Consider the following 19,769-nt stretch of genomic DNA (forward strand, 5'->3'; position numbering starts at 1 on the left):
TTCTAAACTTTAATTTTCTTTAAAGTTATTGGTACTTTATAGAAATCCAGAAGACCTCCAGTGAAATATTAGCAGACCTGTGTCCCTGATTCTGCCTTATTTATGTTTCTTCTCCTGTTACTTAGTCAATTTTAGACACTGCTTAATGATTTCCCGTTATGACAGACATAAGCTTCATTTCCTCACAGCTGGGGTCTCTTCAAAGAGCTGCTCACAACATGGCTTCCCCCAAGGTCAACAGAGACAAAGAAAGCAGGACAGGACACCCAAGGTGAAAGCCACAGTACCTTTTGTAACCTAACATAGGTGTGACAGACCATTATTTTCTGCCTTATTTAATTGGTTACAGACTAAGCCTGGAAAATATTTTGGGGGTGACTACATAAGGATGTGAACACCAGGGAGCAGAGGTCATTGGGGGTTGTCTTGCAATCTGGCTACAACAGCATTTATATATTATAATTGTAAAATAGCCCACAAAGCTATGTCAAATATAAGGAGTATACTATGATTACATACCACTTTTCTTTTTTCTAGAGTTAATAATTGCCTCTTATTTTCTTGTCTTTCGCTCTTTCCAAACCTGTCCCCAAAGCTTTATAATACAATTGTATACATGGTCAAATCTATCCAATTATCTGTAACTTCTGCATTTTCCCTTTGGTCTTCCCCTGGAACCCTCTATTGTTTACGCTTTTTCAAATACCGTACTATGTTTTTTATGCTACCAAATTTTTCATAGCTAAAATATCTTTTTTGTTTCTAATAATTCTTTTGTAAACATAGGCATACCCCATTTTATCATGCTTCACTTTACTGCACCCCGCAGATACCATTTCTTAAAAATTGAGGTTTATGGCAACTCTGCATCGAGCAAGTCTACTGGCTCCACTTTTCCAACAGGCTCAGATGATGGTCAGCATTTGCTTTTTTAACAAAGGAGCACTTCAAATTAAAAAATGTACACTGTTTTTATTTAGACATCATGCTATTGCACACTTGACTACAGTATAGTGAAAATGTGACTTCTATTTGCAATTGGAAACCAAAAAAATTTTGACTTTCTTTCTTGCAATCTGCTTTCTTGTGTGGGGTCTGGAACTAAACCTGTAATATCTAAACATCTATCTATCTATCTATTTATCTATTTAATCCTATTTTCATCACTGAAATCTTTGATTTTGTTGCAATGATTATAGTGTTATTCTTTGCATTTTCTCTGCTTACTAAGAGTTCCTTTTGTTGATTTGTTTTTTTCTTTTTTCATGTTGAATGTTTTCTTCAAATGTTAGCACAAGTGAATATGTAAAAGTAATGATTTTGCTTTAGTGAGTAGGTTTGTTCATTTATGGAACTCTCTGTGGGATGGTCTTTCTGTAAACCAGCGATTTTAGGCGGTGGTCAAATGTCATTATCTGAAGACCTTTTCTCCAAACTGTTCATTACCTTCACAGGAATATTCTGTAATTTGCTTGGAGTATAAATTTGGCTTCTATGTTCTAAGGATTAAGTGGTGGGAGGGGCCAGAAGAGGATTTGGCAACTGGTTTCTTTGTTTTCTCCAAAAGACCTTCCTCTGAGTTCACAAAATCTATGTTTTCAGTGGCACAGCTCATCCCTGGCCTGCACTGCCATTTAAAGTACCATAATTTTTCCAGACAGTAAACCTCTCACCTCCTGGGTGGGAGGAGGAAAGGGAGCCAGGGAAGAGCAGCATAATGGTTAAAAGTCTGGACTTCGGAGCCACACAGTCTGGACAGAGGCAGAACTGCTCCTTTCCCATCCTTCCATTTTCAGCTCTATGCTTCCTTCCTTCGGCCAGCTGCTCCTGGATCCTATAATTCCTGAGCCCTTATGTGGTCCTGTGAGGAGTAAATCAGTCTGTTTCTCATTGGAGTCACCTGCTGCTGTGGGTTGACTTGTGTTCCCCTAAAACATATGCTGAAGTCCGCAACCCTGGTTTTTGTGAATGTAAACTTATTTGGAATCAAGTTAACCCATACTAAACCCAATGGGGTCATACTAAAACAGGGTGAGCCCTAACCAAGTGACTGGAGAGAGAGAGAGAGAGAGAGAGAGAGAGGCACACAGGAAAAAGGCCCTGTGTAGGTAATCAGAGATTCGAGTGATGCACTCCAAGTCAAGGACCACCAAGGCCTGCCAGCCACAAGACAGGAGGGAGAAAGGGAACAGACTCTCGCTCCAGAAAGAACTGACATCACCAACACCTTGATTTTAGATGTCCAGTCTCCTGAACTATGAGAGGATGATTATCCATTGTTTTAAGCCCCGTAGTTGGTGGTGATTGTTACAGAAGCCTTGGCAGTGAACACACGTGCATTCCAGCTCTCCCCTTCCTGCATCACCTTCTTCTCTGTTCCGTCTATGTTCCAGGTTAAAGATGTCTTCATTTCATAGAAGTGGAGATTGTTTTTTGTTACTCCTCTCTTTGGCTTTGTGGTGAAAGGGGGTTAAAAACATCTTTATTATGGTTTCTTAAAACCAAAAGTCTCTAAAGTCTTTGAATTTTTCACCTTTTATCTTCTATAGTTAATAATACTTACTGCACTTTAGGTGCAGTATAGAAAATATTCATCAAGAGAAAATTAATTTCAACCTCTCTCATTATAACACCCATTCTGCATACTACTGTCACTTTGCTGAAGAATTTATAATAACTTTCTATTGACAAATGCATCATGAAAGGATGGTGGGGAAGGAAAAAAGAATGAGGGGAAATTAACAAATATTGAATTTATTGAATATCCACTCAATTCTAGGTATTTTAGTAGTGTGTTCTCACATACTTTCATTTAATCTTACAAAGAGTCTACAAAGCACTTGGTGTAATTTCTTTTTTTTTACAGCTGAGAAAAAGGAAACGCAAAGCTGAAGTAACTTGCTAGGGTCACCCTGTTATTAAGTCAAGAAGTCAAACTGAGACCTGTCTGATTCTAAAACCCAGGCTGACTTCACGCTGCTTTTCAAGGTCAGTCTGCATGGCCAGGTCATCCAAGGTTTGTATAAACAGGATTAAAAAACCTGGCTGGCTTTATGTTTTCACAAATAGTGAATAAGAACTACTATTGGTATTTAAACTTTTTAAAATATCCTTGCCCGAGGATATTTTCTTCAATGTTTATAGAGAGAGAGAGTAAGGGAGAGAGATGGACATCAATGCTAGAGAGAAGCATCAATTGGTTGCCCCCTGAACACACAACCCGGGCATATGCACCAACCAGAAACTAATCCAAGACCTTTCGGTTACAGGATGATGCTCCAACCAACTGAGCCACACTGGCTAGGGCTACTACGAGTATTTTTAAAGTAACTATTGTGTACCAGTCAGGCACTTTGCAAAACCTTTATTTTTAATACTGACAACAACCTTAAAGAGTAGTTTCCGTATCTGTAGCTACTCCAAACTTTAGTGAGGGCAAATACAGTAAAAATATAAAAAATAAATCCAATGGCACCTTGGAAATGAGAGTGTAGCGCCAAGTGTTGTTTTGTGGGAAAAGATCTCAGACACGTGACGTAGCTGGCACATGCCTGAAAGACAACCAGCTGCATCAGGGTCACCGCCATCCTGCCTCATGCCTCCTCACGTGTGACGACACTCAGTGTTCAAACACACACTGCACAAGGCGTGTTAATAGGGGAGCCATTATTTTCCTAAGAAATTACTCCACTTTAAAATATGAAGAATCTTATCCTCTAAAAAATGGGATTTCTCTACTTGACAGGTGATCGAAGCACACTGTCTGCCTTCTGCCAAACCAAGCACTATGGTTGCATTTGGACATTAATTTTTGGTACCTTCTGGCTATTGGGGAGCCAACTGCCCGTGTCACTGAACCTGGGAAGCACCTCAGCGACTTTTCTTCCCCTCAGACTTTACAGACTACTATCATTACACAAGTTACAGTCTCCCTTTTCAGCTGGGCCATTGTTGCAAAAATTATTTTGTGTCTCTCTGAGCAGTTATTTCTCATAATCCCTGGAAGAGATGTGCTGTCCTCCATGGCTCTTGGCTCCCTTCTCCGCTTGGAGACTTCGCTTACAGGAGACTTTATATCCTAGTTCTCAGCAAAAACAGATGTTCTCAGGTGAGACCCCCAGATACCTCCTTACTCAACATCTGCACCCACTTCTCCCCGTATAGCCGTTCCTTTCACCACCCAGGTCCTCCTCACCTGCGCTGTCCCGTCCCACCGCCCGGGAACCTCACCCCAGCTGCTGCCCCACTCAATATTCATCCCTCCCTCCAGAATACAAAGACAGTAAAGCCAATGTCACACAAAAGCAAAGAAACATAACCCACTCATTAAACCATAATCCCACTATAGTGCCACCTACTTTCTAGCTATTTTCTCTTTTTTTCATATCCAGGCTTCTAGAAAGAACAGCCCCCACTACTCCTCCAGTCAATGCTGACTGGCTTCAGTTTCTAGTATTCTACTAAAACTGCTCTTCCTGAGGTGACAATGACACCTGTGTCCTCAAGCCAATCTGTGCCCACGTGCTCCTCCATCTTTTCCATACCTAGCCTTTCTGAAGCCAATGGCTTTGCTGACTGCTCCGTCCTAGGCTTCTTCCCTTCCCCTTCCCGGCTTCTTCCAAGCTGCACAGCCCAGAGGAGCCTGCACACCCTCCTGCCTGGGAGATCCAGCAGGACTAATGACTGTCCTGGGTCCAGATGATGCTGTCCCCTCCCTGTATCCCAAGTGAACCTCCACGGCAGCACCATTTCATCTTGGACCTTACTTGCTCACCCTAAACAATTTACTTGTCACTAGAAGTATAGATCTGTCCATCATTTGACATGTTTCCCACATTTGTGATTATAGCATTGAAAGTTTAGTTCCCCAATGACAAATAATTACAGTAAAAAATGGCTTACTTTTAAAGATATACATACAAAAGTATAGCATGTAGAAAAGAGAAGATTTGTAACAAACCAGTAATCAAGCAGCAAAATCAATACTTATTCTTTAATTTTTTTGGGGGGAAGAAAAATGTGGAAAAGAAAAAACAGATCTTTTCACCAGGAAAAAAAAAAAAAAGCCCAAACACAAAATCTAAATCAAAAGTACCAAGTTAAAGGAACACTTAAAGTTGTTTGTCTACTGACTCCATAGAAACCCAATTCTGAACCTGTGCTACAAGCAACAGGAGAGACTTAGAGGGAGCCAAAAATGTTAACAGATTATAATATTTAGAGCCCACTATCGACAAATAGAACAAGTGACATATTAATCATAACAACTATCTCAGGGAAGTCAAGGATATTACTTTCCTTACTTAACAGTTCTTTATCTCCTTTTCACTCAATTTGGTCCCAGCCTTCAGCATCCTTTCGTGAATGCTCATTAAATGAAAGACATTTGCTATTTCTTGCATAAATGTCCTTTTAAAACAACTTGAAGTCCTTGCTGCTTGAGACTCTTCTGAACTGTTCCGTGCTAAAGAGGCTGTATGAGAACGTCTGAGCCAAAAGGTCGCCCTGCCCCGGGTATAAATGAGGCCTTCCCTTCTACCTACAGGGCAGGCTTACCTAGGCGGGGGCCCTTTCTTCCTTTTGCTCGACTGCATGGTAAATAGGAAGGAGAGACTGATGTTTGAATAAAATGTGAAATCACCCGAACTGTTTTACATTTCTGGCCTAGACAAGTCTCCTTAAAAATATTTAAGTCTTTTCACAGTTACAGGTAGCATTTAATTCTGCTTGAAAGCCCGAGTGTACGAGTGTCAAAAACAATTAGTATTTTAATAACTCCCTTTTTTAGGTTATTTGACAGGCACAAGTGTATCAGAAAGAGAACAAAAAGCTATTCTCAAGAAAATAAGCCAATGACATTTAGCAAAATCATATAATTTTACTATATTATTCCTTATGCTCTTTATGCTTTAAAATAGGATACAGTTTAAAGAAATGGAAATGGTGGTTGTCAACATTTGCTGCTTTGATAGATAAGGTTTTCTGGACAAGGACTGGATTCATATTGTACTCATTGTTTTCAAAGAAGCCTTACGGCAGCCAGTGCTCAGCAGATACCATTGAAAATTTTACAAATTTCATAATTTTGCCTCAAGACAAATTCTTGCTGTTTGGGAAAAAGGCAGGTCAAAAAACTGAGGGACCCAAGACTGAGTGGTTTCATGAGGGGGCATGGTTATGTGTGAAGCTTTGATACCTCAACAACAAGCCCTGTTTTGCGTGCTTCGTTATTCTGTGGAGAAATATGCTAATTCAAAAATATCTAACTAGCTTCACATTTGATTCTGACTTCAGATCTTAAGAGTGGCAGAGCAGCTGTGCCTGGAGGCAATACAATCTTATTTCTATAAAAATCTCTCACAGCTCTACATATAAGTGGGAGAGTAAAAATAGATAATCAAATCCAAATTAAGGCTATTAAGAATTGATTTAGTGTAAAGATAATATAGCAAGATTTTGTTTAGGTTATGGATATTCACTAAAAATGTGTAATACTTGTTTGCCTAAAATTTTGATTATGTTTTATCTTATTTTGTCACAGTTAAATAGTTTTATCATTAGGGGTTTTAATTGCATATAGTTTATAGAATTTTTTCTGATTACTCTCTATCCATCTAACTGAGAAAAAAAATTCCAAAGTACCACTTAATGAAAAGAGAACCATCTAATAAGGATGCAATCAAGTTACAGGGAGATGCACCATAAGGTGTGAAATCTTTGTCACAAACATTTTATAGTCTATATAGTGTACAGGGGAAGAGATGTCCTGAAGAGAGCAGGAAGAGAGTGACATTAGTCACTCAGTGGTATACTACTGAACTGAACAAGAAAGAAACAAACAACAGAAGAAAAAAAAAAAAAAACTAACTCCTTGAAAGCTCTTTCAACCATAATGTGGGCTCCATAATTATGCAATCTTCCCCCATGTCTTCAACTTTTTTCTGCCTTTCATTCACTTCATGATTCACTTGGGTTCAATCCTAAGGTGGAGCCCTTGATTTACCATTCTCTAGATTTAAAGATTTTTCCTTTCGATAACTCATTTGCTTGTGCAGCCTTAGCAAGTCCTGTGAAGGTCTCAACCCAGAGCTCTAGACCTGATGTCCTTCCTCAGCCTTGAGTCTCTCCTGATCCCTTGCAGCCAATCGGTGTCAGCATCAAGGTAGCTGCAATGTCTTTTGGATTCTTTCCCCTCTCATACAATTGTCACTTCAGTTCCAGGCAAACTGCTCAAACCTGTCATTTTCTTGTCGAAAGCACAAAGAGTCTAAATTCTTGGTCTAGCATCAGACTCTTGATAGACTTTTCACCTATCTGGCGTTTTATTTTCATCTAGGCCAGTTGATTTGTTACCACCAAATAAGGTAAACTCCTAAGTAACCTTCCATTTCCAAGGAGTGAATAATCCAATCGAGAGTAAACTGCACCCTCCACGTTTGATCTAAACACCTATTGAATCCTGGACCAGTGATAGTCAAGTATCTCCTTCAGATAACATTTTAGGGAAGAGATGAGAGGGGGTTACTTGTGTTCACAGCCTAAGCTTCAGCAATTGGCATATTAAATTCCATTTATTTGGGTGATATGGAGACCTGATTTTGCTTAATATACATTAATTGTTCCATTCAAGCCTAAACCTAAATATGTCTGTTCATTCAATACATTCTTACGAAACATCCTGTGTCAGGCATTAACCCAGCTAAGCACTGGGCTTACAGCAGTAAGCAAGACGGATCCCCTGCTTTATTGCACTACCCCCATCCTGAAGGGACTCACGAGGAGTATGGCAGACATTGATTAAGAACATTTTTAAGGAAATGAATATCGCAAAATGGGAAAGACTAGTGTGCTAATAAGAGCATTATTATATTAGCTAATAATACATGAGAATAAGAGCATATAGTTTTACAGAGTTCAGAATGGGGCTCAGAAAGCCCTCTTGAGGAAGTATGCACAGGTTGCTGCTTTCCTCGCTCACCCACCTTTGTCCTCAGGTTTTTGGCCTCATTTCTACTCATTCCTCAAAAACTCAGCTTGGACTTCAGGTCCAAGAGCTCTAGAAGCCAGGTCTGAATTGGTCTTTCAGACTTCTTGATATTCCCAAGAGTCTGTGTATTATACCTAACTTGGCATTAAGCAACTATATAAGGTGGGAATTATTACTCATCAATATTCACCCAGACGGTAAAATCTTAGAAGGTATCTCTATATATCTTAAGTGCCTAGCAAGTTTGTTTAATGAATTTTGCTAAGTTAGAGTGGAGATTTAGGAGAGAAAAATGCCAAACACTTAATTTCTGCCTAGACCTTAACAGGCAAAACAAAAGATAAAACAGATAAAGGCTTTAACCGAAGTGCTTTTGCTAGAGGTTTGGAGAACAGCTGGGTTATTCAGTGTGTACAATTTCTGTGCTTCTGAATCCCACAGAAGTTAGAATTCTTGAGGTCATCTTTTGCTGAAATATGTATGTACCAAGGTCTTAGAGGACACTTTAGAATTTTCTAATTCTAAAGTGAAATATGCCAAAGGTGTAAATAAATATATATATTTCTAAATGTATACTTATGACCTAAATCATCTATGATCTTTCAGCATGTACATTTATTAAAATTAACAGATGTTTTCACATGGAGTTTATTAAATGAATAAAAAGTGGTCATAATTCTAGAGATGTTATATCCTTGTAATGCAGCCTCAGACAAGGAAAAAAGTGCTATCTAGTGGTTCAGTCACGGAAGGAGACTAGGCGCACCAGAGGCTAGAGAACCTAAAAGAGTCTGTATCTCAATAGTTTAACCTTATGTCATAAAAAAAAAAAAATGCACAAAAATGGCTCATCAGCTCAAGGATGGGAAGAATAGATATTGATTCGAGCAGCTATATTCAGAGCACGACACTGCAGAGATGGAGAACGTGGATGTGGAAGTCAGACAGGCCCAGGTTTGAAATTTGACTGCAGGACCTTAAGCAAACTACCAGACCTGTTCAATTCTTGGTTATCTTCAACTATAAAATGATGACAAAAATATTGTCTATTGATAGGAGTATTAAAAAGATTAAATGGGATGCGGATAAAACATTCAAAATAGTGCTTGGCATTTAGTAACCATACAGAAAACCTTAAAATCTCTAAAAAATAGTTTATAATATAATATCAATGACTCTATACTTGTAGAAAAAAATAAACATCAGACATTACTTTTGTTTAAGTACATGAAAGCAAATTAAAAAGTAAAAGGAGTTACCTGTTACATTCCAATCACATGCTTCAGTTTTCAATGAAAACAAGTAATTTTTAAAACTAGAAAGACTACAAATAGACACTGAAATGTCATCTATTTCTAAAAATAATCATGATCCTTGTTGCAATGAATATACTCTCCTTAATCAAATTCTTTATTTTTCAACATCTACTCTAATAAATCCATCTTTATACATAGAGTTCTTAGAGATTAACTTGGTCATTTGAATTTTGTTCTCACTTGCTTAAAAACGTGAAGGGAAAACACAGCAGAAATAGCAATAAAAACTAAGTTTCAAAAACATGTCAATCTACTACATTTAAATACAACAGAGAATTTGATATTTGTGATATATATCCTTTGGCTTGTTGTATAACCCACTAGCTTAATTATCACAATAGCCTTACAACTTATGACAGCACATATAAGCTTTAGTAAAGATAGAAATGTAATGCTCATCTGCTTTTACAAAATGGACTGAAATATCACAATTCTCAAGTAATTATACATATGCCTTTGAAACGTTTACACTTTACTAAAATTACAGCCACAGAAGGACTGGGTTCTTGAGGTCAGTGCACAAATTTATATTAAATAATTTCCCTCTACATGATACCTAAAATATTTATTTAAAATTAAGCATAGCAGAAGTACATAGGCCATTATAATCATATCATGATCATTGTGTTGGCTGTGTTTTTTTAATGACTTACAATGTGCACTGAATTGTTTATTTTATATATTTTATTACTAATAAAAAATAATCAAAAGAGAAAGGCAATGGGAATCAGAACTGTGTTATGGGGGTGTCAATTACTGCCTGTGTAGTTTTGGGAAGTTTTTAGTCTGAGTTTCCATGTATTCATCTATAAAACAAAATAATCTTTAATGTCCAGAAAAAGAATATCCTTTATAGATTTTTTGCCATTATTTCATATGTCACGATGAATCTAGATCATAAACCCCAAATTAGGAATTAATTATCCACAATAAATCATAAACCCCAAATTAGGAATTAATTATCCACAATAAATTTTTCTGACTTACTATAATTCTTTTTCCCTATTGTTAAAATAGGGAAAAGCAAAAAGAAAAAGGAAAAAGAAAACCAAAACAAAAACATACTGTTGAAAAAAGTCAAAAGATCTACGTAAAATTTTGCTGCAGGTCTTTATCTTTCATATGTTCTTTAGTTACTTTGAGCAGTAGGGATCTATACAGCTAGTAAGAGATCTTTATATCCATGTCTTTTTATTATTTACCTCATAACCTCACAATTTTTTAAGGCTCTCCTAAAAATATTTCTCTTCTCGGGCACACATCAGAATTAGAACTTCACTACTTAATTTACCTGCACCCAAAACAACCCTTGAATGGAATCTGTCAAGTATTTTTCCATTTACAAATCTGGTGAACTTTGGTGACACTCTCACTCTGAATAAATGGCAATCACAATGGATGCATTTGTTTTTAACAAAGGAAGGCAAGCAGCCTCCATACACATAACAGTGAGAAAAAGGGAACCAAAGTAAATAAAACCCAATCAACACAAACTGTCAACTTGAGGCTAAGTCTGCAGGAGTTGGTTAGGGGTTTTTGAAAGGACTCAATCTCATAACTACCAGAGACTAAGTTCACTTACCTTCTTTTTGGTGATCCTAGCACAACAGTCCATAACATCACACAAAGTTCATCTGTATTAATGATTTTACAAAATGCTGGTCACAGTATTTCAAACTGTACTGGCAAATATGGTAGAGTACAACTGGTAACAGATTCAACATTTCAAATTGTATCCTGATGTAAAGTAAATCCACTACTTAGTGTAGTATTACAAGAGCATAATGCTTTTGGAAGAATACACAGGACAACGCTGATCACAGAAATGTGTGAGGTAACTTCAAATAATAATAAGAATAATAAAAACGTTCACTCAATACCAAAAAGAAGAACCCTAGACACTACTTCAAGGCAATAATGTCAGAATGTAGAATATGAGTACACAATCTTATAGCAAAGATCCACACATTTATACTATTTTAGCTATACTGAAACTTGAGAACTTCATAGCAGCCTACTAAAATCGCAGATCAACAGGATAAAAGTGGATAAAAAGAATGTGCAATTTATGAATACTATTTATTACCATGGTTACAAACTTTCAGAACAGGCCTCTGGGACATTGGACTGAGACTCTGCCGAATATCTGTTAAAAAACATATAAAAGAGAAACTTAATATAGAGGTCTGTTCATCTCAAGAAGCGTAACAGTATTTTTTCCAAGGTTAAGTATTTCTGGAAGCAAAGCAATAATGTTATGACTTTTACTTGCCATTTAATTATGCTACTGTAAACTCCACTGGGATAAAGTACATATGGTTCTTTAGATGAGACTTGTCACACTAATCAGGATTTCCTAGGTTCAGTGCATTGATTTGTAATGTGCTGGTGACACCGGCCAACTGGAATGCTTCTCCCTCTGACATTTGTCATCGCAAGGGGAGGATTAAGAAAACTTATGAAACTTCTGAAGAGATGTTGCCCACAGCACTACATTCTTGACATATGACTTTAAAAGAATTAAAAAGTATAAAAGGGTTGTTCTTTGTGATAGTTCCCTAGAAAGTAACATGAAACAAGTATAACATTCACCTTTTGACTTCGGTGTCCTTTTTCTTCGGTCCCGGAAGGCAGCCCCTGACTGCAAGGCCTCCAGCAGACTATCCATCACTCCTGTCTCATCACCCTCTGTGAAGAGAGATGCAGGGAATTCCATCAGCCCTCGGGGTTACCACAGCAGTGTCAAGCATACACAGAAAACTGGTGATGGCGATGGTGGGGGGCGGTGGGGGGGTGTGGAGATCAGGTGCCAGGACTAAGCCTGCAGCAATTTCAAAATATGATAGGGCTTTTTAACTTTCTCCTAAATCAAGTATCTTTTAATGAAATCTGTCTCATTAGTGCCTGTGTTACTGTCCATTGAAAAGGACTGCGTTCACTTCAGAGCACTGCTTACAGGGGGTGGCGCAATAACTTTGAATGGAATGTGGTTCTCGTCATATTTGTGTCTCAGGTTTTCATAAATCACATTTGTCTTGTAGAAATGAGTTCATTTCAAAGCATTGGCTTCTGTTCTAAAATCGACCAGGTATGGGCGTGCTTTGTTGGTGTTACTGACATTCTGCTGTCTAAAATTATTGTACATATTGTATTTCCACGCTAACTTTTGAGAACATGTTCCCAACAACTGATTCTTTATATCTGAGAATAATCATTCCTTAAATTTAGGTGACATACAACAATCATTACAAACTGTTACAGAATGGAAGAAAAGCCTGTCTTCTATAATAAACAAATAAAGAGGATTTCAAAAATCAGAAGGACTGAATCACATTATGATTAGTTTAAATTGATATTCTGTATATGATTAATGATGTAGTTATAGGGCCAAGTCTCTCTACAACTCAGATTTTTTTTGTAATAATCATAGCTATGTATAACAGGAAAAAAAAGTTTCAACAATATTACTGGCCCAACTGAAATACAAGGAAACACCAAAGGTATTTTTGGTCCTTTAGAGAGAGAATTTATTTGCAGGCATTCTCTGTGAAATTGTACGGCTGGTACATAGTTATGTCTAAAGTAATAGAAAGCTATTTTCCTCTGGAATTTTTATTATTTTTTCTTTTTTTTTTTTTGAGATGCAATCCCTTTATAGGAAACAGATGATAAATGTATACATTAGAATACAAATTAAGCACAGTTTACAAAAAGATATATAAATATAAATATAAATATAAATATGCATTGACCCCTTTTCCATCTGGTTCTAATTCACATTTTTAGAAAAGTACTAAAACTGGTAGGTGTAATAAAAAAAGGTGGGTAAGAAAGAGTATTTTGAGACTGTTAATTTACACGAAAGTTTAATTCTAAAGTGGCTTGATGGCTATTTTATTTAAAACACATTAAATAGTTCAGCCACTTTAATTAGTAACTACCTATCTTTGAAATTTTGCACACAAACTCAACTATATTTTTCCCCAAAAGAACTACAGGTAATGTCAAATGTTTAAGTTTTAAGTATATTTCATTAGTAAAACAAAACATTTAAAAAATTAGAAACTTTAAGAAAATAAGCATGAGATAAATGGCATACATTTTAAGAAAAAAAAAAAAGAACTACAAAGAAAACTTGAACTTTCCTTAGTAAGTTTGCTGTCGGTGGTGGTATTGATATAGTGATCTAAAACTATTATGTGTGTATTGTACGATTGAACAGATGGGTAAATATGCTGATGTTGGCAACAGGAATGGAAATACAAATATAAAATGGTAGAAGGAGAGGAAGAGCTGTGAAGTGCTGGATTAGATTTAAAGGCATCGTCTAAGATCAGGGTTTAAAAAAAAAAACAAAAAACTTTCCCGAACTCTGTAGCCCCAATGAGCCCAGAAGTAATAACAGTGCAGCAGCAATGTGCACACCTAGCTCTTGGAACTTGGTATCTAAATATCATTACTCACTAACAGGAACCAGAATACTTAGAGAAATGGGTGATTTTAGGGCTGAGACCAAGATATTGTGAGATGATCCAGGAACATTCTGTTGTGCCAGAGAACAAGAAAGAGCCCAGACAGATAGGCAAATGTCAAAGCATAGAGGAGCTGGACTGAAGGGTAGCTTTATTCAAATAGAGGACAAGTTGAGCACTGAACAAGTAATGAGAATGTAACTACATGCTGGGGAATAAAAGCATGCTTCCATATTAATACTAAAATATTAAAAAAAATAAATATGGAGGAAGAGAAAGCTCTTCTTTAAAGAAGACCATAAAACTAGTAGATGCCAAAGATATAAAGGAGACCAAGGATATAAAGAGGATACAGGTATGAGGGAAATAGAAAAACCACCATATTACAATTCACATAGTAGGAACTGATTCAGGCAGAAATCACCAATGGTTACAAAAAATAATCTGCGTAAGACTGGTAGAGGAACAGGATATGACGAAATCCGGCACAACCTCACCCAAATAATCAAATTTGACATCCCCAGTGATGAAGTGATGCACTGAGGCAGACACAACATAACCTGTGCAATAGTTCACACAAAAACACTTCACCTGAATCTAAATGGGAGGAACCAGACAAATCCAAAGTGAGGAACATTTTGTGAAACAACTCACCCTTTTTTTTTTTTTTTTACCATTTTTATTATTTTAAAATTTTTTCAATTACACTTTACTTTCAGTGTTATTTTCTATTGGACAGCATAGTGGTGAGACAATTATATACTTTACAAAGTATTCCCCTCAATATTTTCAGTACCCAACTGGCACCATATATAGTTATCACAACATTATTGACTATATTCCTTATGCTGTACTCTACGTGCTGTAACTTTCAATTTGTACTTCTTAATCCCTTCACCTCTTCACGCAGTCTCCCAATCCCCTTCCCCTCTGGCAATGAATAGTCCAGTGTCTGTGCCTATGAGTTTGTTTCATTTTTGTTTGTTCATTGATTTTGTTCTTTTCATTCCATGTAAGTGAAATGATACCTGCCTGGGTTCTTAAAAATCATCAGTATCATGAAAGGCTGAGAGAAAAACAAGGAATAGAAAAAGTTAGGGAACTGTTCTAGATTAAAGATTAAAGAGACATGAAAACTAAATGCAATATACAATCTTCGATTAGCTCCTGAAAAGTGAAGAGGCTATAAATAGCATTATTGGGATAACTGGATAAATTTTAAAGTGCACTGGAGAGTAAAGGATTATATTGCACCAATGTTGAGACACCTGAGTGTTATAATTACATTATGGATGGGTAGGATAATCCCACTGCTTTTAGGACATAGATGCTGACTCTTTCAGGCTCACCAACAACTTACACCATAGTTCTGTGTTCTCTAGTTCATGTCTTTGAATGTGCTGTTGACGCTATGCAAAACATCCTTTGTACTTTCTTCACTAAGCTCATGCCTTCACCTTTAACACAGACAACTGAGAATCCTTTCCTGACCTATGTGGCTGAAGTAGGTGGTCCTCTGTGTCCTACTAGCATGTGATACACAGAGCAGTAAATCCTTTATAATATTGTTTACTTGACAATTTCTACCACTAGACTATGAGTTCACTGAGGGCAGAAATTGTGTTGTTCATTTCTCTTTAGAACCTATTGCAATGCTAGTATTACACAGGACGTGTTTCTGAAGACACGGTGACTATGTTAACAAATGTGAGCCCTGGCTGGTGTGGCTCAGTGGACTGAATGCCATCCTGCAAACCAAATGGCCACCAGTTCGATCCCCGGTTAGGGCACATGCTTGGGTTGCAGGCCAGCTCCCCAGTTGGGGGCACATGAAAGGCAACCACACATTAATGTTTCTCTCCCTCTCTTACTTCCTTCCCCTCTCTCTAGAAATAAATAAAAATAAAAATCTTTAAAAAAAAAACAAAAAAAAAAAACCCAAACCCCCAAAACAAATGTGGCACAACATGGTCAGCTGGAAGGAATAATCATGCAGGAGAATGAAGGTCATAGGTGAAGATGGGGTCAGGGAAATGGTAGGAGTACGTTCTGACCACCGTGTAAACAACATACAGGTTTGTTTCTTCCTTTTCCCTTGTCTTAAACTTCCATTCAGTTGACAAACGTTGTTAATGGACTCCCAAGTATCTCATAAATTGATCCATTGTTTCCTTTTCTGACTAAACTTTATGTGTTGGTGGTCCAGAATTGAATTATTTTTTTCCCTGAAATACCACATGAGTTGCCTGGACTCACATTGCTTCCAGTTTCTCCCTAATTCTAATTCATCTCATATAGTACAGACAAGTCCTAAAGGAGAGTGATGATCTCAAGCGCCTAGTCACAGGTTTTTAATATCTCTCACTTCCCACAGTATAAAGTCCCATCTCTTTTACTTGCTCACAACATTGATTCTAATTGCTCTTCTAATCTTATCTTTACCTCCAACATCACAGTCTATTCTTCAGCTAATAACAACTGCCTGTGATTCTTCACAAACATCCTCTTTCCTGTCCATCATTCTCCACCTGGAACCTCCACCCCTGCTCTTGCCGCCCCCCACCCCCGGAGCTGATGGTTTTTCTTGGCCTTCACACCCACATGCATAGTGGAAACAATACAATACCTAAATAAGAACACCTGCATTCTTGTCTGAGCTCTCGCCTAACTACCTGTGTGACACCAGACCAGTATAGTCATTCCTGACATGTATAATAGAGAGAATATCGGTCTTGTGCTAATGAGAGGATCAGATAAAATAATAGAAAGAAAAGCACTTGGTAAATTGTTAATATAAAAATGTAGAGAAATAAATTCATAAATGAACTCTATAGTGCTTTAGCAAGTTTATGAAATGTCTGCTTATGTATTTCAAGCATTGCTTTTGATACATTATAAAGTAAATAAAATTTTAAACGACTTTACTTATTTATTTTTAGAGAGAGGGGCAAGGGAGGGAGAACGAGAGGGAAAGAAACATTGATGTGTGAGAGAAACATCAGTGGGTTGCCTCTCGCACGCCCCCAGCTGGGGACTTGGCCTGCAACTCAGGCATGCGCCCTGACTGGGAATCAAACCAGTGATCTTTTGGCTCACAGGCTGGTGCTTAATCCACTGTGCCACACCAGCCAGGGCATAAATTAAATAAATCTTTTTACAGTGTACCTGATTATGTCCTTAGTAAAGGACATAATATATAACATCATTTCTAAGGGAAACTTTAATCCAAAGTACAAATAGAGTCTTAAAACAACCCAATATATAAGATAAAGAGATGTCATAAAGGCGCTCTTCCAGATATGAAAAATGCGTTTAGAATATTCATTCTACCCATGTTTACTAAGGGCCTATGATATACCAGGACATTACTAAGCACTAAAGATACCTAGATACCAAGAGTTAACAAATGTTGTCTGCTCTCAAGAAGCAGAAAAGTGCGATAGGCATGGGAAGGATCCGTATGAACTGGAGATGTGTGGCTTCCCGGCGTACTATGACCTGACGAAGGGCAGGAGTCAGCGTCTGCAGGGACTGGGGAGGGAAAGGCATACCTGGAAGACTGAACGGCAGGGACAAAGGCGAAAGACGAATAAAAACAAAAGTGAGGTACAGTAGAGTATTTAAATGATTCATATTTACATTGTTCTAATACAAACCAGAGGAATGAAAATTAGCCATTTTTTTAATGTAGACTAGAATTCAATTTCTCTAACTACAAATCAATTTATATTCAAAATATTTATAGCCTCTCTCCTGCTGTGAACATTTTTAAATAAATAGACTAACTGCAATAGTCAAAGCTTTGCTATGTCTGAATAATAAAGCACCTGGTTTAATTCGTATACGGTGTGTTTAAGAATTGCAGTGTCATGGGACATGGAGACAGGAGAGTTCAGGACATTTCTAAAGCAGAATCAATAGGGTGAGGAGACCGACAGGGACTGAAGTTGGACATGTCTGAGGTCTTTGGGGCCTATGACTGCAGAAACAGGAAATATGGACATTTTGCAAATAATACTGAGTTTGGTGGGGGGCAAATGTTGGAGAAGATAACGAGTCTCCTTTGGGACTGGTGAGGCAAGGCGCTGGCGGGGACCTCCAGACGGCTTCTGGAGGTAAGCCAGAAATGCTGGCTTTAAATTCGGACAGAAGTTTGGATAGTATTTTTGGAAGTTATTTTTCATATTATAAAAAATGCTCATTCAGAATGGTGGATCAGACCCTAAGACCCTGGAAGTAATGAGGTAGGGGGGGGGGGACTCTGTCCTGCCTCATGGGTGCCAGTGGCACCGTGGAAGTGAGTGCATCTGCCTGCATCCAGAGAGACCGCGCCTTGAGAACCACCTAAATATAAAGAGCAGGGGAGAACAGAGAAGGCAGTGGTAGGGTAGTTGTGTTCTTTCTTTTATTACATTTCCCCAAGTTGAGGTACAACACTGAAATGGCAGGTAGCTGTGGATACAGAGATCCTAAAAGGTTCTATATGCACTCATCATTAGGAAGCTATGAGAAGGTCTAACTTTTGCTAAACAAGAAAGAAAAGTAAGAAAAAAGAAAAACGTGAGCTCTAGAAAAAGGGAAGAAGGGACAAAACAGCAAAGTGGCAAAAAGAATTCTGAGGATGGCACTTGTGTGCCAGAGCAGCCAGTTCAGATCACAGGGGAGAAAGCTGGGCCACAGGAGAGAAGAGTGGATGAGGAACTGGGAGCAAATCTGCTGTGTTGGACCATTTGCAAAAATAATTGCTGCTTATTTCATAGACCTGTCAGAGCGTTTGGATAAAGTAGTGACAGGCATGCACCAATGCTAAGTGAATCAGTAAAGCCTAAAAGTAACATTGTTGTCCAGTAGGAAACAATCATGGAATACTAACTGGAGGGCTGAGGAACATTTACACACCTGCAGTCCTGTAAACGCTGCCTGCCCCTTTGACCATCACAGGTGATACAACTACTGTGAAGACAGCAGGGTGAAGGAGAGGGGGAGATGAGGAGACTACAGGTGGGGAGAGGGTATGAGGAAACAGCCTTCGGCCACTTCTCAGGTAGTGTCTAACATGAAAAAATGACAAATAATAGTCTAAGCATAACATCTAGCAATAGGGAAGAGGTAAATTCTATGAATAAAAAAAAAAAAACCCAAGAATTAAAAGTTTTTGCCTCTGGAAAGTGGGAGAAAGTTGAGAAGAATGAAGGAGAAGATATTTTATTACACTTACTGTATTTCAATGAGAAATTTGCAGATATTATGTTAATACAAAGTAACTAAAAAAATTCCTGACAGGAAAGACAATGGAGGAGGAGGAGGAGGAGAGGAAAGGGGGGGCGGGGAGGAAGGGGAAGGGGAAAAGAGGAGTGGGGAGAGGAAATGCAGGAAGGGGTTGATCCTTGACCTAAAGTGCCTGCCTCTGGTAAGGGGAAGAAGAGAGGTAACGAACAGTAGAACACAGCATCATGGGTATTATGATGGAGACTGCCAGCCCCGAAAGGACATCCATCCACTGTGGGGCACAGAGAGGAGGGGCCGCAGCCCCAGGCCTCCCGGACACCTGGCTTAAAGAAGAACTTTAGCTTTGCCAGAGCTTCTTGAAGCGGTAGATCCTGCTATTATGGAGACTGGGTTTTACCTTTAAGGGAGCCATTAACGCATTTTAAGTTAGGAACTGATACGATCCAAACTCTATTTTAGAAATATCACATGAAAAGAGACAAGACAGAGGGCAAGGAAAATAAGGAGATGGCAGGTTTAGCGATGTAAATAGAGACAAAATGTGATTGCAAGTCTCAAGCAAAGAATGGAAGTGGTGAAAATGAAAAAGAGAGAGGAGGAAGAACAGAGAAGTCTTGGATGGATGTGTTCAAAAATAAAGTTGACGCTAATTTCCAGGTATCTGGTTTGGCCACCTGGATATATGCTGATGTTATTCACCAAGTGACTGAATTATTTTGGTTTGGTAGTAGAATGGGGCTGAGCCTAGAGGGGAATTCAGTCTGG

General features: G+C 38.1%; 1 protein-coding gene across 3 annotated transcripts in view; it reads right to left on the reverse strand.

Moving 5' to 3' along the window:
* Positions 1-19,769, reverse strand: part of DIAPH3 (diaphanous related formin 3) — a 459,782-nt gene that overhangs the window by 85,840 nt on the left and 354,173 nt on the right. For all 3 annotated transcript variants that reach the window (XM_054586406.1, XM_054586404.1, XM_054586403.1), the window contains 2 exons: positions 11,896-11,991; positions 11,390-11,449 (listed from right to left, as the gene is read on the reverse strand). In XM_054586406.1, coding sequence (XP_054442381.1) covers positions 11,390-11,449; positions 11,896-11,991 — 156 coding nt within the window. The remainder of the gene's footprint in view (positions 1-11,389; positions 11,450-11,895; positions 11,992-19,769) is intronic.

This window comes from Pteronotus mesoamericanus, unplaced genomic scaffold (genome assembly GCF_021234165.1).
Source record: "Pteronotus mesoamericanus isolate MK-2021 breed Mesoamerican mustached bat unplaced genomic scaffold, CSHL_Meso_final contig_94, whole genome shotgun sequence".
In the NCBI taxonomy this organism is placed as follows: Eukaryota; Metazoa; Chordata; class Mammalia; order Chiroptera; family Mormoopidae; genus Pteronotus; species Pteronotus mesoamericanus.